This window comes from Lathamus discolor, chromosome 5 (assembly GCF_037157495.1).
Source record: "Lathamus discolor isolate bLatDis1 chromosome 5, bLatDis1.hap1, whole genome shotgun sequence".
NCBI classification, from domain to species: Eukaryota; Metazoa; Chordata; class Aves; order Psittaciformes; family Psittacidae; genus Lathamus; species Lathamus discolor.
Window position 1 is genome coordinate 88,249,114 of NC_088888.1, and position 27,375 is coordinate 88,276,488.

Below are 27,375 nucleotides of genomic sequence, written 5' to 3' on the forward strand. Positions count from 1 at the left end.
TAATTACAGAGTCAGGCCCGGTGCACAGTGGTGGTGGTACTCTTTACAATTCTTACTGGATTGAAAGCCAGGTTTGGGCACTTTTTTGCCACCCATTTTGCAGATAGGGCTGGCACCAAAACCATTGTTGGCAAAGGGCATCACCTGTCAGGGCCGCGGAAGAATATGGGGACCCGAGACAGGCCAGCCCTGGGTCACCATCTCCTTTCCCTCGGCTCGGGGAACAAGCCCTCCTGAATCCAGGGTGGAGTCGGGGAAGCCTGCATCCCGTCATGACTGATTCTGGTGGGATTTCTTGTTTTGGAAAGGGCAGTTAATGGCAGATATTCCTCTTGGCAACAGGAGTGCTCAGGAATGGCAACATAAAGACAAAGCAGTGTTCCTTATGAAGACGCTGGTTCCTCTCCTTCCCCTCAGGAACAACCCCTTGTTCAGACGAACAACTTGGACAGAACGAGTGGGGCACATTTTGTACCCGAAAGCCTTCCTATCTCGGAAGCAGGGACCAGAGAAGAGGAGAGTTTCACCTAGGACTAGGGATTCCCACCCTACCCCGGTGCACACAACACCGCACCCCACACACGGGCAGAGGGGCAGCGGCCCTGCTAGGGGAAGGGCCGGGGGACAGGGCCCCGGGCCAGCGCAGCAGAAGCCTCCGGGCAGGTGTAGCCCTGGAGACACCGCCCTTCCCTGCGCCGAGGGAAAGCCTTCTCCCCGCGGGCACTTGCGGGGTCCGCCGGCAGCAGCCCCGGGCCGCGGCCGGGGAGAAGGGGGGGCCGCTGCCGCCCCGGGGGGACGTCGTGCGGAGGCCGGCCGGCGAAGAGGGGCGGCTGCGGGCTTAACGTGCGCCCACTGCGCAGTGCCGGCCCCTTCCCCTCTCCGTGGGAAGTGATGGTTGAGTCCGGCGGCGGCGGCAGCAGCGACTTCTCGTGTGGCTGGCAGCCGCTCCGCTGCGCTGCCTGCGCTGCTCCCGCCGCGATCCCTCCCTCCTTCTCCCCTCCTCCTCCTCCTCTTCCTCGCACTCCCCGCATCCGTCTCCTGCCGTCGCTGCCGGCTCTCCACGCCGGCGGCCGTGGATGCCGCTCTGCCCGCGGCACCGGGCGTGCCTCCCCTCCCTCCCGTTCCTCCCCTCCCCTGGGCGGGCGGCGGACCGACGGCGCCGGGGCTCCGCGGGCGCTGAGCGGCGCAGCCCCGCCGCGGCTCGGGACTGATGCTATGAGCAGAGCGGAGCGAGCCGCCCGCGCAGTCCTGCAGGAGGCGCCGGGCGCTGCGCGGCGCTCGGGACCCGGAGCGCTCCTCTCCGCCTCTCCTCGCCCCGTGGTGGTTATTTGGCGCTGTCCTTAGCCCCGCTGCCGCTCGGAGGACACGGTCGCAGCCGAGAAGAGCCGCCGGGGTTTTGTGTGAGTGTGTGTGTGTGTGGAATAACTGCAGACATGACTGCGTGGAGGAAATTCAAGTCTCTGCTGGTTTTCTGCGCGGGGCTCCTTACTGCAGCTCAGGGTAAGATTTGGGTTTCTTGCACTGGATTCGTGTAGGCTGTGGTGATGACACTGGTTCTCCCCCCCCACCCCCCCAGCTAAACCGCTGCCGATCGGTTGAGCTCTCTCCCTCGCTTCGTTCCTGCGCCGGGAAACAGCAGGCTCACCAAGCCCGGTCTCCCTTATCCCTGCCTCCCAGCTCCCGCCGGTGTTCCCCGAGAGCTCGGTTCTCAGTCGGCCGGCCACTTCCCCTGGGAGAAACCAGTCCCCGGGCGTTGGGCAGCCGCCGCTGCGGCGCTGCGAGAGCAGCCGGGCGCATCTGGCCGCCTAGACAGCGCCGGAGTTTGGGAGCACTTCGCTCTCCGCGCACGCACTCGCGGCACTCGCTGCTGTGCGAGGGACAGTCCCCGGGCTGGCAAGTTTGGCTCTCCCCTCCTCCTGCCTCCCCGGCTTCTGCCGTGCTCGGGGGGAGCGTGGAGGGGTGGCCGCGGAGAGCCGCCCCCGGCCTGCCTCACCCGGCTCCGCGCCCCAAGAGTTCCGCGGAGGCGGGGATGCGGCTCCGGGGTCCTCCTGCACCCGTTCGCGCCAGAGAGACGAGGGCTCCTCTGCTCGGCGTGCGGTGGGGAGCGACTCCCACCCCCAGCTGGGCTTCTCCTTAAAATCAATGGGGGGAGGGAGGAGAAACGAGGGGGGTGGCGGTGGAAAACTGGGTTACACAACTTCAGTGCTGGCCTCAGCCCCATCACTTGCCTCATAGCTGGACACAACAACTTCCCCATTATTCACTTCGACTCTCATTCGCCCTGCGCTTTTTCATGCTGGGAGATGCGAGTGTGTGTCAGAGGGAGCGAGAGAGAGAGCAAACGGGAGAGTGAGAGGGAGGGAGGCTGATAGCAACTGAGCACCTGTCCCCATTACAGCCTCTGCCTGCTCCTACCTCGCTCCCGGCTGTTTCTGCCTGCCTCCGGGAACACGGTTCCCCTTGCGGTCTGTGCTGTCTGAGCCTCTCTTAACCCTCCCAAGGCAAATTACATCGTTCCCACCATTTTTCTTTTTCTCACCGCTTCTTTTTTGGTGCGGAGGTGGCTGGAGCGGGGAGGAGGGTGCGGGGAGAACCGGTCGCAGCCCTGGCTGGGGGCAGCTGCCGGAGCCTTCCCCATCCTGCGGGTGTCCGCGGCCGGGGCCCCTCGTCCTCCCGGGCGGCTCTGCAGGGTGCCCGGCCCCCGTCAGCCTCCGGCCGCCATCCGCAGGGAGAGGCGGTGGGAGGCCAGCCCCGTCTGCCGGCAGCCGGGAGGGAGCTTTGCCCGGTTACACCGCTTCTCTTCCCGGGCCCGGCCGCTGCCCCCGTTCACCAGGCAACACCACCCGGCTGCCCCCGGTCGCCCTGCCTCCGCGGGGAATGTTGCGCGGGGAAGGAGCAGCGCCGGTGTTTCCTGGGCTCTGAGGCAGGCGGCTCCGAGAGAGCGGGCTGTGCCCGGCGGCACATAGAGCCCGGGGCGGGCGGGGGCTTCTCGGCGTGCCCGCCCTGCCCAAACTTCCAGCACCGCCCCCCCACCCCCCGGTGTCTCGGCCCCCGATCCCCCCCGCCCGGGGCTGGCAGCCGCCCCTAGCCCGCACATTTGCCGGGAGCCCTGGCGCTGCCCCGGGCCGGGAGGGGTTGCTGCGACCGGCCGCACACACGGGAGCGGGGCTGGCCCCGCACAAGGTCCCGGTCGCCCCGGGACGAGCTGCAGCCGCCGCCGCGCCGGCTCCCGGGGCGACCCGACACCCGCGACTCATTTGTTAAATACACTGTAGCTGGTTCTGTCGTTTGACATTTAAGTGTTTTCTTTTCATGGCTGACAGCACATACGAAAAGCTGGAGGCTGGATCATGGTTATTCAGCGGAGATCCGACGTGTTTTGCTTACATACAAAGGCTTTGCCAGGAACATTTGGGCACTGCCGCCGATGCTGCTCTGCAGAATGTAATTATACCTCGCTTAATGTGGATCAGCAACACACCAACTTAAAGGCTACAAACTGTCTTAACATTGAATTCAAACAACAGGTAGAAGGGGGAACCAGCGGGAATATTTGACATAATTCTGTCCCATTTACCTTCTTATCCATTACCAGGCAATCGAGCGCAGGTATCTATATTTAGGCAAATGTAATCCTGAGGCTGAAATTGCGTTTGTAGTTTAGAGAAAGAACTCCTTCCTTTGTAACATGAAAAGCTTAGGCTTTCAGAAGCATGTAAAATTTTAATTAACAGATCCCCGGAACTCTTTGTTTTCCCAGCCTCTTGGCAGTCGAATCATTTGGTAGTCACTGTGGTAGGATTCACCCAGGGTTTGGTTGGTTTTGGGTTTTATGAGGAAAAAATAAAAGCGAATTTCTGGAGGTGTTGCCACAGGCGTTCCCATATATTTTAGGAAAATGAGAGGTGAGTTGCTTTCCACATTGTTCCTCATTATGAAATGAAATGGAAACCCTTTGTTGCTGTGCAATTTTTCAGAACTTTTTAAAGGAGCAAGAAAAGACGGAAGTGAACATGCGTCACCATTCATTGTGGTAGACGAAGCACAGCTCTATACATTTCTTTGGACTCTTTTTGTCTGACTTGATGCATCTGAGTGTTTTGGAAAATATCTGGGGGATACTTCCCTGTCCATCATGCTTTAACCATCAAGGGAAATGAGTATGGAGTCATTTAAAGGAACCACACTCCTAGAAACTACCCTATCGTAGCAGTTAGGTTTCAACAAGGCAGGCAGCACTGTTTTCAGCTCTGCGTGTTAAGCTGGGTTTGTTTATAGAGCTGTTCGCTAATTCTGGTACGTTATAGCCTAGCAAAAGCAAACATAAGAAACCTATGGAGTTGCTTGAAATATGAAACACGTCAGTATCATTTCTGTAAAAATTCATCCTGCTAAGCAACAAATGGTAAATTTAGACTGAACTCAGACTAAAATTCAAGATAAATGATTAAAATATCTTTCTGCTGTGACCTGACTTCTGTGGACAGCCTATTTTCAATGTAGAAATGCGTAATGCTTTATACTTAAAATTGTCCTGGTACATGTTTTCAAGGTAATTTTCTGGACTTTCAGGTAACCAAATGCAACACCTTCATTGGCATCTTATTGCCTCAAACAAAATCTACATAAATGTGCTTATGCACAGAGGTATCAGTCAGATTAATGGAAATAGCAAAGGAAAAACATTTCTCTTTTTCAATTGAATCCAGACAGTGAAAGGATCCCACATCTACATCCCACATCCCACATCCCACATCCCACATCTACAGTTTAGGATTTTTTTTTTATTATTTATTAAAGAAAAGAAAAATAAATAAACCCCAAAACATTTTATGTACCCTCTATTTGTTGCTATCACTTTGTCAAAATAATTGCCATGAGTACATTGCACAAGGTTGCCACTATGTTTAAGGCCTAATACTGTTGTACTGAGAGTGTTTGTCTCTTTTAAAGCCATGTATTTTCTCTCTCCAAAGCAGTGTTTCTCAGACTCTGAAGCTGGTCTCTCTAGAGAGCCTTCATTCTCTTCCAGAGAAAACTAAAGCGATTCTAGGGAAAATGGGCTGAAAAAGGGTATTTTTTGGAAGAATATCAGAGCTAGGTGTTGGATACCCAGATGCAAACCCAAGTATTTGGTGGATGCATTCTTCATCCCCCAGCCCAGCAAGGAATTTACCATATAAATACAGAAAATACAACAGCCAGCTCTGACCACATAATATTTTAATGTAAAAATGCGTGCACTTTTTGGCAAGATCTGTATTTCCCAACTTTCCATCAATATGCGTGCATAGTGTCCTTAACTCTGTAGAGGAATAGGAAGTATGGTCAATTTGAAAATAATATAGTGGAGAGCATATCAGTTCAACAGAGATTCCCCAAACACTCATTATAGACCTTTGAACCTGTAGATGAGATTTGAATTCCCATAGTGAGGCAGTACAAGGTTATCAGCTCCTCTGGAGTGTGAGGAACAGGATACTGGTGTGAGGAGCTGGAGACGGCATACAAGCAGGTGTGAGTACTCAGGAACTTCAGGATGTACTGAAATCTCTGAGGGTACTTCAGCACTGTTTGTGATCTGTATAGATAGGAACCATTCTGCAGATTGTTTTCTGCTTATTTTACTGACTGTCACTCCCATGTCCCTTTATAGAGGCATGTATGATTTTGGTCAGGCATGGGCTTTTTTGGGGGAGGGGGCTGTTGTATTTCCTGTCCCTGCAGACTGCTTTTTCTATACAAACGTGGAATCTAGCTCACATCTTTTTATTCCTCATTATGTGGTAGTATTATTACATATGCTTTGACATATGCAAGTTTTTTAAAGATATCTATGGGACTGTGGCCTCAATATATTTACATTCTTGAAAACTTTGGCTGAATCTGAAACTGTAATTATTTTGAACACAAACCAATGTGTCTAAGGTTTGCCATGCTCTCTAGAAAGGCTGAAAAGCCTTAGGGACCACTGTTTTCAGCTTTTTCAAGACATGTAATCTGTGCACTGTCACATTAAACTACTTCTCGTAACCTTTCCTCAGAGAAGTAACTGCTTAATAGTGCGACTGTACAAGATGTCCAATGAATTTAAAGATAAGATGTAATTTCATTTTGCTTAAATCCTTATTGAACTGTCACGTTTCTTTGACCATGATAACATTATTCTGCTAGTAAACAGCTTTAAGCGTAAGCACCAATGCTGCAGTGTAGTGCAGGCTGCCTGTAACCAGCAGAGGGGTGCAGTGTGGAGAGGGGAGCTGTTGTTTTAACTTTGCAATCTACCCAAGCAGTAGCATAAGTATGAGACATTATCTCTAATAAAGGTCGAGCATACTACTGGATTTAAGTCAGCATCACCGAATAAGAATCTGATCTCTATTTCTTCATATGGCTGCAAAATTACCCGGGTTAGACTGAGCTAAATTGATTGTTCTTCCAATATGGAATAAGAATCATATGGAAATTCTCCTATTGCGTATGAATCACTTTCTTTTACTTAGATGTTTTACTTTTCTATATCAATTGCAATTTCCTTTAAACCATTTTTATCAACCAGCAAGTTTTGAAATAGGGACGAATGCCATTAATGCCTGAGGAAAACTGAGATCTTACTTTGTCCTCACACATCCTTGTTCTGGCTGGATGAAAGACTTCACTATATGACATTTCCATTATATGTAAGAAAATTTGCACTATATTTGATATACACGTTTCTCAATGGAATAACTGCTTAAACAAATTACTCGGATTATTGCTAGTGTTATGTTCACACACAAAGGCAACATTTATCAGTTGCCTGCATTTAGTAGTTGAATAGTAAATGGAGTCACACATGCACTGAAAACTTTTACAAGAGTAATAATGTATCTTATTGCCAATAACAAGTCTCACTTGCTCAGGGACAATATTTTTTTCCGCATTTCTTACTCATATAAAAAAAAAAAAAAAAGAGAGAGTTACAACATTGCCATTTTTACCTGGAAGGCACATTCATGTAACAGGGCAGAGAAGTATTTAGTCACCACTATATTGCTGATGATTAACCAGGATTCCTCTTGATTAATCAGAATATCATCAATGATTTGCTTCTAGCAAAAGATAAAAAAAAAATTAAAAAATCACAATTTCTTGCAATTGCAGTAATGCTTTAATTTCCATCATAAAATTAATCAGTTTGTTATAGTTTTGTAATTATTAGATTATGCATTTTAGCAATACCTTCATGCATATTTTTAAATACTGATTTCACTTCTTTCAAATTCATTTTTTGTCTTGCACTGTCAAGAAAAAGCTAACTTCAGACAGTTGCGAGGGCCCTATTCTGTTACAGTGGAAACTGAAACTTCTATTGATTTCAGCAGCAGTTGGACTGTCCAGTTTTGAAAAGATTGCTACTCTGAATAATGCAGGTATAATTCTATGATTCTGTGAACTGTGGAGCTAAACCCTGTCTAATATGAGCTGTCATGGCTGAGAACTTCCGACAATCTTTACATCCATGTGTGACTGAGAAAAAGGAAAGCTGGATAAATCTGAGCAACCAACCTCGATAATATTAAAAAAATTATATATTTATTGAAGTAATTTGTTTTTAAACAGTATCTCTGGTATCTCCAAGCATGGTATTATCGGACTTATACCTTGCTTCCTCTTTTTTTTCCTCTGCTTTTCCTTAAAGAAATTATGAAGGACAATTTACAGAGAAACCTAGAATCATTTAGTATTTGGATGTTTTATGCCTCTTTTTTACAGTATTCCATGGCTACTAAAGTACAGAATCACATTCTGTGTTCATGTCTCCATTGCACATTGGCTTTCCAAAAGAAACGTTAGCAGCACTGCAGCTGACACAGAGCTGAATAAATAATAATGAATAAAACTTTGTCAGGGTTTGTTTTGCAAACTTGCATAAAATACGGTCAGCATTCTAAAATTACATTTTGCAGCACTTGCTTTGTGCCTTATTCTCCATTTCAAGGCAATGACATTTTCATGCAGTTTTGCCAAACATGAAGTTTTTCTTATTCCTTGGCTGAAAGCTTTCCATGTTTTTTTTGTTTTTTTTTTTTTTTATTAGAAAGCAATTTCTGAACCTATATTGGAGGGTATTTTTTTTGTTTAAATGCTCTTACAATTCTGTTGTTTGCAACAAATTCTTGATATTTCACATAGAGCAAATCTGTGTCTAGGGTCTATCTTTTCCTCATCCTATGATTTGCAGATCAAATGGCTACATATATTTTGCCTTCATTGGTGCTGAAAAACCATCAATGTACGGTACACTGGGAGCAAAAATGCAGCCAGCCTTACTCTGTATTTGAAGCTTGAAATGGATGGGGAGCTTGGCTCAGTTTGCTTAGTGTATCTGAAATAGATGAACAAGAGCTTTGGCTTGGCTTTGGACATTGTGCTTGATCTAGAACTTGCACTGAATGAGCGCATCAGGGTTCAGTCTGAACTCATGTTGCGTACAACATGTACCATGTAGTTTGGGACCCACATCAAACTGCTGGTATCCAGCACAGCTAGAGGTGCAAGGAGCAAGGAAGTGATTTGGTCAGGAAACAGCTGATGTTGGGAAGGAAGTGTCTAGATATCACAGGAATACACGTGAGCTCATGGAACCTGCCTTGCCTTGAACCTTAGAAAAAAAACCAAAACAGGTTACTCTGAGGACAAGAAAAAAGAAAGAAGGGTGCTTCTTGAACGCTTCTTGAACAACAGTGAGGATTTTGAAAAGCACACTTTGATTAAATAAATTTAAAAAAGCAAAGTGCTTAACTTATTTTTAGACTAATTTTAAATGCTTCTGGTTGTGAAACAAATGGTCATGACAAATCACACTGTTCGTACTAGTGTCTGTGAGATATCAATGCAGAATCTGACTGCTTCCAAGTGACTAAGTGCACTATTTTAGCTTTGCCCCAGCAGCCAGATCCTCTGTTGATATCCTGCTGATATTTCTTATAATATATAGATTGAGTCATACCAAGTGGTTGGGGGGGGGGGGGAGGGAGAGGTGTTTTATAATTCACTTTTAGAACCTCGGTACTATTAAGCAATGCTAATATCACAATCGGCGACCCTCTGCACATGTAGACATCTCTCTTGAGAAATTAAATTGATTTGCTTTATCGTGGCATGTAAATGTCCTGCGCACACATTTTGACCCATTGTTTGCAGTGTCTCTAACACTGAAGAATGTAGTGTTAATAGATTTTACGAAGTCAACAGTGGCAGCAGTAGCAGCATTTTGATTGTGAGCTATATATACTCCACCATTTCTGTCTTACTTTCTTATGAAACCTATATGGGGGAGGCTTTATCATGGTATTTAATTAACATAAATGAAATGCCGAATTTTTTCTTTCTTTCTAACAGGTACATAATGTAGTTAACTTGAGACAATTCTTCCAGTTTGTAGAGAAAAAGCATTCTGCTGTGCAGAACTTGGTATGTTGGACATAGACACTAGTCATCAGCTGAATAGTTTGGGTTGCTGTATGTTGGATTCTGACCAGTTAGGACCTGATCTAGATGCAGAGGAACTGACAGAAGAAAAAAAAAATCACATTAACCTTAAGGGACTTTGAATCTGGACTTTATTATAGCTACATATCACATACAGATCTTGCATTAAAACAAGGATGCTGGAACAACCCTAACAGTCATAAAGAAAATTCAAACTCTTTGTTATTATTAATACAAAATGCTATGCAAGCCATCACAGAAATGTCATTTAGAATCATAGAATGGTTTGGGTTGGAAGGGACCTTAAGTATCCTCTAGTTCTAGCCCCCTTTCCATGGACAAGGACACTTTCCACTAGACTGGGTTGCTCAAAGCGCCATCCAGCCTGGCCTTGTCTCCCTTGTTGGGGCAACCTCTTTAGTGTTTCACTATTCTCATAGTGAAAAATTTCTTCCTCATGTCTGATCTAAATCTATCCTCTTCCAGTTTAAAGCCATTTCCCCTTGTCCTATCCCTGACAGGCCCTTGTCAAAAGTCCCTCTCTGGTTTTCCTGTAGGCCCCTTTAGGTACTATAGGGCTGCTGTAAGGTCTCTCTGGAGCCTTCTCTTCTGGCTGAACAATCCCAATGCTCTCAGCCTGTCTTCACAGGAGAGGTGTTCCAGCCCTCTGATCGTCTTTCTTTGTGGCTTTCCTCTGGACTTGCTCCAACAGGTCTACATCCTTCTTATTTTGAAGGCCCCAGAGCTGGATGCAGTACTCTAGGTGGAGGTCTGATGAGAGCAGAGTAGAGAGGAAGAATCCCCTCCCCTGACCTTCTAGTCACACTTCTTTTGATGCAGCCCAGCATGCGGTTGGCTTTCTGGGCTGCAAATGCACACTGTTGGGTCATGTTGAACTTCTCATTAACCAACACCCCCAAGTCTTTCTCCTCAGGGTTGCTCTCAGTCCGTTCTCTGATAAACCTGCAGAACAAATAGTGCATGGATTGCCCTGACCCACATACAGGACCTTGTGCTTGGCCTTGTTGACCTTTCATGAGTTTTGCATGGGCCCACCAGATGGTGGTGCCTGTGGAGGGCAATCCAGCGTTTCCAGTATGTCAGCAGCTTGGTGTCATTCACATTGAAGATACGTGATGCCTCACATTTTTTGACCTATCTGAAGTGTATCTCACTCCACTAGCTTTCACTAGTTATATAATTTATTTGGTTCTGAGGAGAGATTAGCCTTTAACTGCTTTCTTTAGCAACATTTAGTAAACAGACTGATAGCATGGAGATGATCTATGCAAACAGCAAAGAAGGATTTCTTCAACTCACGTTGCCATGACAATTCAGATTTTTCCTGTCAACTTTTGAGAAGCGCCGAAGTAATTTCTTTAAAGCAATGAATCAGGGAATATTTTGGAAATCGGACTTGCTCTGTTTTTTTCAATTTAGTGTCACTTAACACAATGAAAGCCCTGACCCATAATATTTTAAAATCCACAAACAAGAACTATTGCAAAAAATATAACATCATGGAACCCTCTGCATGGACCTCTGGTGATTTGCACCAGCAGAGAAGCTGAATTCAGGTGACTTAGATTTTTTTTTTTAATTAGCTATATAATAATAATAAATAGTGGTCATAAACCAATAATGGATAATGAAGAGTGGAGAGGGCAGCTTATAGTTGTCAGTTTGATCTTCATGACTATTTTCTCTTGCAAGTTATTTTCAGGAAATTAGATTACAGAAGGATTATAGAACAAAAACTAATCGTTTTATTTTTGTTACAGTTCCAATTGTAAAATTAGTTCAATGAATGAGAAATAAAATCAAAAGGCTGTTGTCTGCATGCTTAAATTGCTATCCAAAATACGTCTCATATACAATATTATTACTAATCAAACTGGACTTTGCCCTTCTGCTTTGTTTTAAGTGAAATGGATTGTTTTGAAAATACCTAAACCTGGTCCAAGCTAATTTAATTCTTAAGAAATAAGTTATTGGCTTAAAGAGGTATTTCTTAGGGTGCTGTGAGCAGTGAGGGAAACCTAGTAAACGAAAAGAAGATAATGCAAAGTGCTGTTTCTGCTGGGAAAATAAGTTTCTCTGTATAGAAGACAAGAAAAGTAGCTCAGTAATGGTTTTCTTTTTAAAATGTTCCTGGCAGATGATGCCTACTGAGTTGGTGTAGTTTGTTTACTGCTTTGCAATGGATTTGAGATGAGTCATATCACATTAGAAGGAAAATTGAGGAGTTGTTTTGTCAAAGTGAATTCATTTTTTCTTTTGATTTTTTTTCATATATACTCAAATTATTATTTCTCTTTAAACAGGGACACCTAATTGATTATTCTTTTTTTGTGTGTGTGTTGATTCTTTTTGTGTCTATAAATTCAAATTCCCATTGTTAGAAATGGTTAAGTCTAGATCTGTAATTTCTGTATACTGGAAAAGGTGACAGAGCTGGATTCTTCTTTCTGTTAGCCTCACGCATCTTCTATAAAGTACTAGCTATTTTATTGCTAGGCTATGTTGTACCACAATAATTTCAACCTCTACAAGTATGGTTGTTTTTGAAAGCCTTTCTATTTCCCTGCCTTCAGAGCAGGAGCTGGATGAGTAAGGACTATAGGATGTGTCCGCAAGATTTCATATTGTACAGGAATCTTTATTTCTGTCTTATTTCCTTACTAACTTTATAAGTCCACTTCACTGGTAATGCATCTCAGTGTGTCCACAGACAGTGTTAAGTGGTACTTACTTATGTGAATATTTAATAAAGAAACAGACTTGTGGATGGAATACACTTATAATAGATACCAGGTCATAGACATTCCATTCAGCATGAAAAACAACCTTCTTTTTCCAAAATATCTGATGGAAGAGGAGATGCATTTATTGAATAAAACAACATGTACATACTGAACAATAAAAGCAATCGTCTGAGCTCATTTACCTGCAAAACAAGTCATAGTGTCAAGTTCAAGGATGCTGGGAAGGGGACAGAAGGTACTGATAATTGTCAAGAGCCTAGATTTGTATTTTTACTTTCTTTTCAGGAGTATCAAATATCTGCAGTTCCCGCTGCCATAAAAGAGAACTGCAGACCTCAGCATTTTTGAACATCAAGGAATTTGTACTGAACTTACTTTTACACTTGAGAATCATCGTCATCTGAATGCAGTATAGAGCTGTAAAGAGAATGGATAGACAAAAGTATTCAGCATTTACTATAGTTATCCCCCAGGTAGTGTCTGAATTAAGCAGTTTCCCACAGTTGTTGTGTTTTTTTTGTAGGACTCCTCAAGGGAAGTTGTGGTTTGTTTCTCTTTAAAATGGTTGTACTTAAGTAATTCTGTGTATTAGAAAAAAAAAAAAAAAGACCCTGAATCCGATGTACCCTGCAACAAAATGTTTGTGATAACAAAGCAAACATTAAATGCAGCAGCAAATCAGAATTTGGAGTGAAGCCAGCTCATAGACTACTGGCTATATTGCATCAAGGCCCGCCTGGACAAGTTCCTGTGTGATGTACTGTAGGTTACCCTGCTCTTGCAGGGGGGTTGGACTAGATGATCTTTTTAGGTCCCTTCCAACCCTTGGGATTCTGTGATTCTGTGATAATGGAGGCTGTTGTCCTGGCCCAGAATTAAAAACAATCAATCAGCTCCATCTCCACTTTATTTCCTCTATGAGTATCCATAATTTCTACATTTACCCCACATTGATGGTAACTAATTGCTGTTCTTTGGGGCTCCATTTTTCTTTCAAAGAAACAGAATGTTTGGAAGGGGAGAGGCAGGCTGTGGTGGAAAAAAGGTATCTACCCAGTTTTACCACTGTAGGATAGGCACCAAACTTCTTTGGATATTATTGGGCATTGCTCTGCCAACCATACTGGCAGGATGGATGGATTTGTGCAAATGCTTTGAATGTGTCACTTTTTTGTTTTTGTCACCGTTGGGCTTCCATGGCAAGGTTTTGGTAGCGGGGGAGCTACAAGGGTGGCTTCTGCGAGAAGCTGCTAGAAACTTCCTCTGTGTCAGATACAGCCAATGCAGCCAGCTTCAGGATGGACCTGCTGCTACCCACCATCAGCAATGGTAGTTGCACCTCTGGGATAACATAATTAAGCAGCAGAAAGTGTTACTGCACAGCAGCAATTGCAGCTGGAGAGAGGAGTGAGAACATGTGAGGGAAACAGCTCTGCAGACACCAAGGTCAGTGCAGAAGAGGTGGAGGTGGAGCAGAGAAGAGGTGGAGCAGAAGAATCTCTCTGTTCCAGGTGACAGAGCAGAGATTTCCCTGCAGACCATGGTGCAGTCCATGGTGAGGCAGGCTGTGCCCCTGCAGCCCATGGGGTCCATGGTAGAGCATATTTCCACCTACCTCCCATGGAGGACTTGGCGCTGGAGCAGGGGGATGCCCAAAGGAGTCTGTGATCCCATGGAAAGCCCGCACTGGAACAGGCTCCTGCAGGACCTGTGGCCCTGTGGAGGGAGGAGCCCACACTGGAGCTTCCTATTCTAGAGGACTGCACCCATGGAAGGGACCTACCCTGGAGCAGTTCATGGAAAACTGCAGACTGTGGGAAGGACTCACACTGGAGAAGTTCATGGAGGACTGTCATGAGAGTAACCCCACGCTGGAGCGGGGGAAGAGTGTGAGGAGTCCTCCCCCTGAGGAGGAGGGAGAGACAGAGACAACATGTGATGAACTGACCATAAGCCCCATTCACTGTTCCTCTGCGCCATTGAAGGGGAGAAGGTAGAGAATTTGGGAGAAAAGTTAAGCCTGGGAAGAAGGGAAGGGTGGGGCAAAGGTGTTTTTAAGATTTGGTTTTATTTCTCATCCTACTGATTTGACTGGTAATAAATGAAACTCATTTCCTCAGGTGGGGTCTGTTTTGCAAATGATGGTAATTGGTGAGTGAGCTCTCCGTGTCCTTATCTCAACCCATGGGACTTTTGTTGTAGTTTTTCTCCGATGTCCAGTGGAGGACGGCAGTGATAGAGCAGCTTTTGTGGGCATCTGGCGTGCAGCCAGGGTCAACCCCCCACAATCACACAGCACTGGTATTTTCAGGTACAGTTTTGTAAAGCAGAAGCATTTTACATGACTGTTTCAACAGAAGTTTGCTTCTCAGATCTGCTTGGTCACTGCTGTTGTCTAGGTACTATCCTAAAAGAGCGATGTGCATGAGGATCAGGTCCCCTGGGGGAAAAGAATCAATTAAAAAAGAAACTACTGTTTGACACTAGAAAGATAATGTACTGCCCACTGTGAAAAAATAACCTGTTGTGGCGACAGACTGTGTCAGATGAGGGATTGGCATTCAGCACAGACAGCATAGGCAGCTGATGGAAATAATTCTTATATTTCATTGACAGACTTTCCAATAGTACCACTGAGGAAGGTAACCTGTCTCAGAAAAGAATCCACATATGAAAAAGCATGACAGCATTTAATGGGGATTTCAGTCAAGAATATTTTAGTTTCTTAAATCAATCCTTACTCTCCTCATTTGCCTTCTTCCGCTCATTTTTTTTTTCTAGGATATTTTATCTATTGTGCTATTTATTCTTTAAATGAAAGTTCATTGGGCAGTGACATGTCTATAGTGTGATTTATTAGTCTGCTTTACGGTAATCCTAGAGTGTCGGGACTCATCACACAAAGGATTATATGAACATGAAAAAAAAAACCCGATATTAACAACATGGACAATATTGTAACAGGAAACTCAGATCTAGGGAATGCTATTTCTTGCATGACCAGAACCAAGCAAAAAAAGAAATATCTTCTGAAACACCACAGAGCAGCTTCATGCTTCCTTGTATTTTACAGGGGACGTAGCCCAGTTTATTTCACTCACATCCATCAATAATGATCTTTTTCATTTTATTCTTTTTTTTTTTTTTCTTGATCTCCATTACTGGTATTTGTCTTACTGAAGAGCAATGCATAACCACCTTCCCTTATTGTCTCCAGTAACACAGGCATGCTGGTGTAGTCTCACTAAGCAGGACTGGTGATACAGCTCGAAACTTGAAATGTCTGCTGGTAAGTGCCCTCAGTAGAAGCCCTCAGACCACTACTGTGAAGGTCTGATATGGTCCGATAATGACTGATGACCTCATGGGCATAGTAGTCCAGTTGCTGAGCTGATACACAGCCTTTATGGTGATGTGCTGAAAATAATGGCTTTTATCTCGTAGGACTGGCAGAGCTAGCACCATCAGATTTGCATCATTAAACACTGTTTGTCTTTCCTTTCCCCTTACTGTTTCTTCAAAATGTTCCTTTTGCCGACCTTATCTTTCTTGTTCCAGTCATTCTACAATTTCCTCCTCTGCTGAAGGAGTATAAGACACCTTTTTGTTATGCTCCAAAGTGGCTGTTTAACATTCCCATGGATGAAAGCACCCAGGGTCTAATCTGTGATGACTCCTGCACTGGTGAGCCAGCAGAAACACTGCAGATGGGCACAGGGCACTCTTAAAACCAGAAGAGCTAAGTCAGGGACATAAGCTGTGCCCAGATTTTGTTCTTGTCCCATGAATTTAGCTAAATTTCAGTCTTCACGTATTTAAAAATGCAAAAAGTGTCACATCAAATCAGACCAAAATAACCTCTCTCTGACAATGGCCATTAGCAAATGCATAGAAGAACTGCAGGAAACAAGATATAGACAGCCTTAGATTTTATCAGCCTCTGGCCAGTTTAGGGAACTCTTTACCTAGAGGTTGCGTCTGTGTTGCACATCCATCAATAAATTTAACCTTCATGAATGTGTTCTTGAACCTATTCATAATTCAGACTACCACACTATATTCTGACAATCTGTTTTACAATTTAATTCCTGCTGTGTAGAAGAGCACTGCATTTTGCTTGTTTTGAAGCTGCTACCTGCTCATTTCCCAGCACTCCAGCCCTTCAGAAATACTTCACCCTGCACAAAACTGCATCTGATAGATAGGAAGGGTGATGTGAATCTGTAAATGACATACTTGTCCTAGGTACACCTAAAAATTCCATATGGATATTCATCAACTTCAAGTAATACTGATGCATGCATGATTCCCAAAAGCATTTCTCATAATTTTTAATGATCATGATGTAGTCAGTGTTGCTTATGCCCTTACTTAAAAGAGTAATGTCTATGATGTTTCATTATGAACAGCCACTTCCCTCTATCTCGTCATCTCATTATCTAGTTTTTATAGTCATTGACAATATTTTGATTGTGTACTTTGCAATACATAGTGACCACCTGAATGATGGTGATGTTCAGCGTTTTGCCCTATGACAGTTTCTGGAGGAACATCTGTGAAAACACTTAGAAAATTAAGTCCTGGTAAGAAATGAATGCAGCAAACCAGATGCTTACTGATCTCCTCTCCCTCTGACATCAAATTCCATGGAATGTGTTAGTAGCTCACTGACAGTATAAAATGCACTTTATATATGCTGTTTTGCCTGTTATTGGTTACAAGTCATATCTTGATGTTGTTCTCTTCCCTGGGACAATAAGCAAAAAGTCTGGTGAGAACTGGTGGGGATTGTGACAAGCTGCTGATGGGATCTGGTGATGGACTGGGTTTCCATGGAGATTAGGGAAACACAGCAAGAATCTCTGTTAGAAAAGGTTTTCGAAAAGCTCTGTTATACTGAGAATGCTGAAACCATGTCATCCTTCTAAATCAACCAGTTTCCCTGCTCCCAAGAACCAGATCAAGAACAAATTCCAAAAAATAAAAAATAACATTGAAAAATCTGCCCATAGATAGAGGCTTATCTCAAACCTTAAAAAATGCAAGGTACTGAATGAGCTTTGATCCATAGGTTTTTGGGTTTTGTTTCATGTTTGAAACTTTGTTATTATCTGAATAAGGATTGTTTCTCTTGTTCCCTGCCACAGCAGCCTTCCTGCATGCGTTTAAGCTGGCTGTGAGCAAGATGTACAAATTCTGCCCTTCCCCTTTATTCTACTTCTTCCACTCAGGGCTGTTTGTAGAAAAGCTTGTCAGTATCATAAAAGCAAAACAAAGCGATGCAAATAAATAATTAGCAAAAGCATAGCTGACCATTGTGAACAGGAGTAGCATAGACAGAAGAAAACAGAATCTCTTCAGTGTTAGAAGCCTCCCATGACTGTTCTTGCTCCCTCATTCTGAAAGGCTCCATTTCATTTCCATAAAAGAGAAATTTCTGAATATTTCTTGATAGAGTCTATTCAGGAAAGGAAGGCATTAATTACTCCTGTCCTGTGCAAACAAAATCGTTGCTTGGTTTTGAGAACTGACAAGAACACAGGTTTCAGAAAGATGACTACATCTGAACAAGATGTAATATATCTGACATACTGCAATCTAAATTTCCAGCAGACGAGAGAAAGATTGAGTCATTTGTGTAGGACTGTTTTAATAGGATAACAAAATTATTTTTCAAACAAATTTTATTTTCTGCTTGACTAGAAAAAATTGAACATTTATTAAAATGAGAAAATGCCTGAACAGTTAAAAATTATGACCAAGAACCAGATTGAGTTTGCAAATAAACACTGTGCTTAATTAAAAACTAATTGGTCATTTTAGGTAGCAATACATTAATGCTGTTTTGGGATGACATAAAAATTAGTGTAGTCCTGTTTATGTATTAAGCTTGCCTCTTTTAATAATTACTCACTTGACCATAAGAAAAAATGCCATATAGAATATCTCAACCACTCACACTGAAGGATTGAAGATGGCATATACATTTAGTTGCTTGAATTAGTAGAACAGCCTTTCTTCAGATAAAATTATTTAAAGAGATTTTGTTGATAAACTGTAAGATTCCTTACTGTTCTGTTGCTGGCTTAATCCTTCAATACCTGTCTTTTCTTGTCTCTGCCTGAATCATTTTTGGTTAGTGTAGTGTATGTACCTGACAAATTCAGAACATAGAAACATGCTGATTATTCTAATTCAATATAATATAACTTATTAATTCAAAAGCTAGATCTGAGATGTGCTGAACTCTTTGGTTCCTAATTAATTTCATGGGTGTTGAGGACACTCAGCAGTAAATAAATACACAGAAGAATTTAAGCAGCAAGTTCTCTCTTTATTGTTAAGATATTACATCGAGTACTTCGGTTACTAAACTACCACTCAATGGCTACTTTAACCCCAGAAACACCCAAATTTACACATCTATTTTTCATTAGAAATTTTCCTTTGAGCCTAAAATTGCATTTCTAGGCACATTCAGAACAGTTGTATACTGACAATTTGTATAAGATTGTTATTGAACAGTCACTGTAATCTTCAATATAGACGCTCTTCCACAGGGATAAAACCGCTTGGCTTTCTTTAAGTGCGCCTGCCAACTTTGGCCTTACGTAAGATATTCCTGGGGGTGGAAGTGGTGCCCTCTCATTTTCCCACAGTAGAGAGAGTAATTTAACAGTTGGAGCACTTGGCTAGATTGTGAAAAATCTACATTAAGCTTCTTCTTCTGAGAAAGTTAAAGCCTGTCTCATCCTTTTTTTCTGGCATATACTGTGACTGCCCCAGGGTCTCCCCTGTTGGTGCTCTGAAGGTTTCCGGTTAAAGTTTCCTTTGGATGTAGAATGTTTGGGTTCCAAACCTTGCTTAAAGGAACTGAATATAAAATGCAGGAACAATAACTGGACTCCTGCTGGCCCCTTCTTACATGGAGAGCCTTACTTGCCACATCAGAGTCATGCCAGTGGTATAACTGGGTTTCTGTCTTGCACAGTGAATATTCAGTTATTGTATAAAAGGTAGAGCTGTAAGTAGTCCACCAGAATACTGCTCAGGGGTTCATTTGCCAGGAAGTACCTAAAAGGTAGGTGCTGAAATACCTTTTTTCAGCTCATTTGAAGAAATAATCAATAGCTTTCATCTTTAGGAACTTAACAATCATCATGTTATGCTCTTCAAATAAAATCTACAAAGAAATCTACAGAGAGGTATGCTGTTATCAGGGAGATTGTTTGAACTGTTCTGTGGTTCATAATTACTTAAGATGTGAGCAAAATTGTCTTTTTTTAAATTTTCTTCTAGTACAAACTTTGAGGTGCCACTTGTATTTGCCACTTATACCTCTGCTGACATCATCAATGATACTGGAGACATGAAAAAAATTAGGTCTAGGTATACGACTCCCATTTGAATTTGCATGTATTAGTCTGAACGTGCCCAGTTACCATAGTAATGAAAAAGGTATAAATACATTTGTGTATGTGTCTGAGAGAGAGAGAGAATTGCAGTCATTTGAATCTCTTGTGGAGGTAGTCCCCTAGTTACTGCTCACTGTTCTTAAAGATTTGTCCGTTTTTCTACTCATGTAGAAAGCTTCCCCTGTGTTTATGAGTGCAGCAGTCAGAGCAAGCTGCTGCCACATGGGAAGATGTCCTGTCTGAAATACTTCACCCTACCCCATTCAAGTTTTCCATCTCAAGCCCATGACCTTGAATTTCAACCCAGGATTTCTGAAATACTGGAATGATGTTCTAGCAGTGTATTGCCTTGCTTATCAGCTGCAACATTACATGGATTTTCAACTCAAGGCACAGGGAGACATGTAATCGAGACTGAAGGCCACACATGTGTAAATTTATCACTAAAAACATTTACCTGAGGATAGCACAATGCATTTTGGCTCCCTGTAAATGGAGGAATGCATTTGAAACAGCTTTTGATAGCTATTCCACTGCATTAACGATTACAGCACCATGGAAAGCTCATCCCTGCCTTCATGAATGTGAAGTAACAAAAATCTTTCAAATTTTACCACTCTGCATTGACATCAATTGTTTTTTTACATTTTACCACATGTAGAAAGACAGCACATACACATGGACACACACAAAAAATCCACCACCACCACCAAAAGAAATGCATGAAGTACATGCATTTTGTGACTTTTTTCCTCATCAAAACCAGTTTTGAAAACGTGCTTCTAAACAGCTAGTGGAGAACCCAGAGGGACAAAAGGCTATTTACTAACAAAATTTAAACCAGATCTGTCTTGGAATGTTTTCTGCAGATTGAAAAAAAAAGCAAGCAAATCTTCAAAATAGATTAAAGACAGTCCAAGAAACTGCATCAGTGAATTTGTGTGAATTTGAATTAGTGTGGGGAAAATTAAACTACCAAGTTTGTGTGAACTACCAAGGAAGTGTGAAGGAACAGCTTGAAAATCAGTTTGATTAAGGATAACCAGCATAGACTCAGGCAGGGGAGGTCATGCTTAACTAACCCACTGGAGTTCTTTGGAGATATTACTGCCACTGTAGCCAAGTTCAATTCAACGGATGTAGTCTACTTGTAATCGTTTGACAAAGCACCACATCTGAGATTAATGGCTAAGAGAAATCATCATGAAAGCAAAGAGGCTGTGGATGGGAGACTAGTGTAAGTGTAAGCCACAAAGGGAAAATCTGAACAACGTTTCTGAGGTGTCAGTGTTGGGCTTTCTGTTGCTCATGATTATGTATGTCTGAATGTAAGTAATAGAATTTCTAGAGGGGGAGAATTTGAAGCTTCTGTGGGATCTAAAAGTATATCTAGAAGCTCAGAGCAATGCGACCATACTCAAAAGGTGTTGTATCATCTATATCATTTGTAAAGCAAAAATAAACAATTTGGCTAGGAAAATATAGAATAATTAATCTAGGAACACAAAACCAAATAAGAAAATGCTATATAAAACAATCATCCTATATACTAAGCAAGAAGACAAATTAGGAATTATTGAGGAAATAAGTTGAAGCCATCAGCCCAGAGCAAAGCAGCATTTCAAAAGGTCAAAAAGATGCAATGATTTGGAAGACAGAAAACATATCAAAGAAAATAAAGATTATTGTGAGTGTACACAAAACTGTAGTAAAAGCATCTCTAGAACATGGTCTACAATATTTGTAATAGTTGTTCAGGGAAAATGGTATTTGTGTTAGGATTTGTTGTAGGAAAACAAAGGGTATAAGGTCCCAAATAGCTGAACTGTGAAGAATGTTAAAGAAACTTAGGGATTTTTTTACTGTAAACCAGGAAAATATGTGATGTTTTTATTATAGTAGGACCCAGGGATTCTACTCAAAATTAAGGTGCTGTTGTGTTAGGCATTCTAATGGGAGACAGCACCATAATGTGCCAAGAAGGTTATAATAAAACTGCTTAACTGTACAGGCAAGGGAGAAAAAAAGACACAAAGGCCACAGTAATTTATTCAAAGAAGGTCTGTGCCTGAATTGTGATCTAGGATTCATATTTTATGAATCCCAGGTCAATATTATATATAATGAGTTACATTATCCCTCTATAGGTGTAAGGGTTTTACTTAATATGGGGTAGAAAACCTAGGTGATTATCTTTTTTATACAAATATATATAAGCTTAGAAATAGAAAATTCTTGCTCTGCATTTATTCAGGTCTTAAGTCACTGATTCCACAGACCTCTATTTAAATTAATAAAGATTAGATTAAATTCTTAAGGAATCTTTATATTCATTCCCAAGTATCTGAATTCCAGAGTAAAGAATATATATTAATTTTCAATTTAAAATAATTAAATAATAAATCCAAGTCAGTCCAGTAGGCTTTTGCTTTTATGTGAGAAAAATGAGGTAAACAAGGTAAAAAAAATTCAAACAACAACAACAACAAAAAAAACAACCAAAACCCCAAAAAGACTGCAATAGCTATTTTTTTGCTAAGATGGTCTTCATTCTTCATGACTTTCTTATGCTCCTACGTGTGCTAAGAAATAAAAATATTCTCAGAAGATCAACATTTACCCCTAGTTATGGAAAGTTTCTTTGTTGCATGACTCACAGCTTTGAAGTTCATAAATTCAATCTTTTCTTTCACACATAGATTCACTCTTATAGCTAGGGCTATACCCAAAAAGTGACTTTGCTGCTACAACACTAGGAGCCCCTCCTAGTAGCAGCACTTCCAAATATCTGGTCCTCAAACCTGAAACTAGAAGTCTGTGTTAAGCTTTATTTCTTGTTGGGGGAGAACAGAATTGTAAATAGGCACTGAGCAGGGTGTTCATAACAGTAGGTGCAATACCCCCTTATTTCTCTAGGAATGAAGTATTGATTTCACCCATCCTTGCAAGACAGAAATCCTTTCCTTCTAAATTCCATCTTCATAGCTATCTCCTTCCTCTCTGCTTCTCTCCTCTCTTTCCCTCCTTTCTACTTCTCTTGCCTTCACTCTTCTCCTCTTCCATCCTCTCTTCATAAACCATAAGATAAGCCATTGTAATTTTAATTTTAAAATACAATAACATGAAGAGTCTTATCTGGCTTTCACACTTCTCAGTGCAATACAGTTTTGGATATAGCACCCTTGTTTCTTCAGTGCCTACATCTCTCAGGGAGGAAGGAAAGATCAGAAAGAGAGTGCCTTTGGTAACACATCTTTACTAGCCAAAATAGAGACAGGCAAAATGTTAACACCTTCTTATAATATGCATCCAGTGGATATGCCTATATACTAAACTGCATGAAAAACTCAGACCAAGATTGACCATTCTTTGCTCAGATGGCACCTGTCTGGTGGCAACTGTAGGTCCTACTCCTAAACCTTCATGTTATTCTTTATAAAGTTCAGGCTCATGTAAAATACTCCTGATCCTACAGTCCAAACAAGTTTTACTTAGAAAAATTTGCTTTACAAAGAACTTTGCAGCGGCAACGTCAGTTAACATTGGTTCAACATGAACGCATTGATTGGCCTTAGTTCACTAATGGTTCTGAACTGACTCATCTTCTGTAGTTGCTAGCATTTGTAGTTGCTGTTGAGGAATTGCAGCGCATGCAGGGAGATGCATTCTGAAGGCAAGGCACTCCTAGGAACTTCGGTCAAAGGCATTTTCTGTGTCTGTCTCTTCTCATGTCAATCGTGAACGTAAACACAGGTAGGGAATGGAGAGCAGTCTTCCTTTAGGGCTTGTTTCCCTTAGATTAAAACAATTCAAGACTGCCATGGAGGATTTGGGAGAGAATAATGATATCTTACTGATCTGGTGGGGCTTTCTGGAAAGTTTGGGGCTCTAAAACATGCTATAAGGATTTTTTTACAGTGATGTGGAAGTAATTGGAAAAGTCTCAAACATTATAGAGTTTAGTGCCTCCAGGTTCGGGCAGAACTAGTTTTCAGGGCACTAATTTGGGGGCTTCTGTTCCAGTTAAGCTATAGCCTTCTTTTCAGCAAGGAAGATGCTACCTTGCTGGTTCAGGAGTACAGGGCAAGGCACTCAGCACCCATGAGATGGGCAGAAGCAATGCTGCAAGCCATGGCTAGGTGGCACACTGAGGCTAGTGGGAAGGCTGATGGCCAGGAATGCTGGTGGAGAGGCTGATGGGCAGGGAGGCCAGTGGGGAGGGCAGCAGCGAGGGAGGCTGGCTTCTTTTCTTCCTCTGTTATGAGATGCAGAGTCAGAGGGAGGCCTGCAGTTCTGATTGCTGTTGGAGGTAAGGGCCTGATTCTTATTAATCCACTTGGCTATTGACTTTACTATAGATAGGACTGGAGTTTTTGAAATTATCTTTCTGAGGCATGAAGAAGTGCATTTTAAATTTTATGATTGGATAATGAATAGTCTTTTTCTGAACCAAGAAGAAATCCAGGTTAACATCTTGCAGAACAGTTTTTATGGAACACTGACAGCAAAAGCTGTTTCTTGAAAAGAAGAAAATGAGTACATTTACTTGATGCAGGGTGTTACAGCTGAGACAAGAAGCAGCATACTATTTTCTGTTTACCATTTCTTTTTGTATTTATTCTGTTAACATTGAAGTCAACTAAAACATTTTTTTTCTTATTTTCTTTATGAATGTCTTTAGAATATCACCTGTGGTAGACAACTTATTAATCATTTGCTGCTTAAAACACTCAGGTTTACAGATTTGCCTTAGCTATTTGTATAAAACCTGGTAAATTATTTTCAGTTCATGCTCCCAAACTGTATTTACTTAAGAAAGAAAGATGATAAATTGTTTACTGTGGCAAGACAGCATAAAGTCAGATTTCAAGTGAAGAGATATACTGCTTATGTGACAGCCTTCCTTGTTTTTCCCAGGTAGAATTCTTTGAGAAATAATCATCTGAAAAACTCTTAAAACCTTAGTATCTTTATTAATTCACTTTATCTAGCAGAGTTTTTAAGCTTTTGTACTTTGTAGAAACAAAGATATCATTCTAGATTTGTCTGGGCTCCGGAAGGAAATAAAATCTTACAGTAGTTCTGCATGTCAGAATTTCCATAATTTTCAAAACATGATTGATCACTGACAAAGATTTGCTGTGTGATTTCATGGCCTACTCCTTATACAAAGTATGATTTTAGAAATTACTTAAATCATCTCAACTCTTCCTGTAGTTGGAAAGAATTCTAAAAGTTTCAGACACATTGTATTAATATAAAATGTGCAGCTTTTTACTTTGAGAATGAAAAAAACCCAAACCCACCCTAAAAGCTCAAAGTGGAGTTCTTACTTGCTTTCAGAAAATACTACTATGACCCTGTCTGTTTTCCCTGATTGATTTTGTTAGCATAACAGAACTCCACTGGATATTAGTTGACACATTGGAAAGGATAACAATCAATCAGAAAGTACAAAAGGTGAGATTCCAGAAAGAAGAGTATGATTATACAACTTGTTAATTTTTCCTAGACATGTATAAAAGTTCACTTACTGAATAACAAAGCAAAAGACCTTTTGACCACTCTATGAAGAACAGGAAGAATTTCCTGTGAAGCTCACTGGACAGTGAAGTAAATTTTTTAAAGGTAGGATTTAATGGTTATAAAATGTTAATCCATCTGGGTAGCTTAGGACTGAAAATCTTATTTTTTAAGTGATTTGGGCATTCAGAGTAAGTCCCATGAAAGGATTCAGGTGCTACAATGAGTACAATCAAAAGGCTCTCCCTAGGACCAGACTCTCTACACTTGTGTAGGGAGTGTTAAATGTGTGCCAACAGAGTCACAAGCAGCAGCAGACTGGATGGGCAGCATCGAACAGGCAGCAATTAGAGAATATTTTGGTCCCTCAGAACATCAGAGAATCACATATTCTTTTTTACAAGTTAGCTGCAGAAACTTCCCCTTAATCAGGGTGCCTAAATGTTTTCTTTACAGAAAACCAGTCAAGGTCACGTTTTAAAGGACTGGTGCCAGAAGAGGAGAGTAATACTGTGATCTTTATACAATGTTGATTAGTTGCAGCATACTCCAAATGTCATTTCTTTTTGACACAACAGGAGATTTATATCTATACTTCTTATTCACTTAGAAGTTATTCTGACCATTAATTTAAGGCATGTGAGTTGTGCTTCCTGCCAAAACATTTGCACTGTGCAAGAAAGAATTCAGGATACCTTGGGTCAGTGAGGCGCATCTAGAAGCAGAAAGCTTGGGAACTCATGTACCTTTATTTTATGCACAGTCTGATTTGCTGAAGTGCTGTAATAACACTAACCAGACCAGACCTTTCACACAGTATAGGTGGAGAAAGACCATCTTTATTCTTGTTTATTAGGCTTTGAAATAGTCAGTACTAAAATGCTTTTGAATTTGCCCAGAAGTAGACCAGTATGTACCTGGAGTACTTTCGTATGAAATCATGGTACCTAGGGATGATGTTGCAGCAGAGTAATCCTTTGCCCTCATGTTAGTGATTACGACCATTTGTGGAGTTTCTTTTTTGATACCCTAACTCAGTCTTTTAAAGCTACCTTTCTTTTGATGCTTCATTTGCTAAATACTATTTGTTTTACTACTCTGCATTGTTCGTTCTGTTTTTACACATCAGCTTAAGTAGTTATTAAATGAAAATACTGACTTCTTATCACCATTTTCATGAGTGTTAATAATGCAAATTAATGGAGAATAATCAGGTCAATTGACCTCAGTGAATGAATATTGTGTCTTGTTAGTGGCTTCTTTGATATACACATTAGGCTGAGTTTAGAGTTTTAAGAGATTTACCTCTTCAGCATTATCTTAGTTTTCAGTGTAAGTATTCTAGGAATGTAAATTACTCAGCCTATCTTTACATTCTTAATAGAAACTGTCTAGTATGTAAATTAAAGTTGATGCTATGGATCTCCAATGTGAATAGTCATGGCACTCTAAGAAACTTCGCATTAGCTGAGGCAACTGAATACCTTAGTTCACCCCAGCCATGAGCTAAAGTCATAAATCAATACAGATCATCTCTGTAAGACTCTCTGAGAGTACACACAGGATAGAGATAACTTGGCTGATGTGGGAGTGATTTGTTAAGTTACTGTAACTTAATCAAGTATTCACTTCTCAGGTTGCACAATGATCAGGGCATTGTACTTACCCCCTTATCTTGTGCTAAGTGCCATCCATATTTAGTAACAGTATTATTAACTAGAGCAACATATTATTATTGCACATGCAGTAATTCAGCTTTTTGTATTTGATTTCTTTGCTGAAGTTATTTAAATGCAGACAGGCAGATTTCTGTGGGTACACTGCAGTAGTGCAGTTTGCTTTCACGCAGCCTCATGGAAGCCCTGGCATGGGATGACACGCTCTTATGGCAGGACACACAGCAGAGGAGTAAAAAGCCGAATCAAAAATGTAGGATGGCAGGCTCTAAAGCACAACAAGCTATCATATGATTTTAACAGGAACAGATTTAAAAATCCTTTCATAAATTCAGTCTTTTTTAATTTTTTTCTTCCCTCCATGTTGATTCTTTGCACCAGTTGCTGCACTACCTTATACTGGAAAGACAACAGCATCACCACACCGATTCACATTTTCTAAGAACACAGCCTTTCTTTCTTTCCATTGATGCTTTCCAGTTTCCTCCCTCCAGCCAAAAAAACAATGGCCTTGAGGAACAT

At 41.7% G+C, this 27,375-nt stretch overlaps 1 protein-coding gene across 1 annotated transcript in view; it reads left to right on the forward strand.

Moving 5' to 3' along the window:
- Window positions 1-1,328: 1,328 nt before the first annotated feature.
- The window catches only part of CSMD1 (CUB and Sushi multiple domains 1), a 1,149,005-nt gene continuing 1,122,958 nt past the window's right edge, over window positions 1,329-27,375 (forward strand). Inside the window, exon 1 of the mRNA XM_065681530.1 lies at window positions 1,329-1,500. Coding sequence (XP_065537602.1) covers window positions 1,434-1,500 — 67 coding nt within the window. The 5' untranslated portion in view covers window positions 1,329-1,433. The remainder of the gene's footprint in view (window positions 1,501-27,375) is intronic.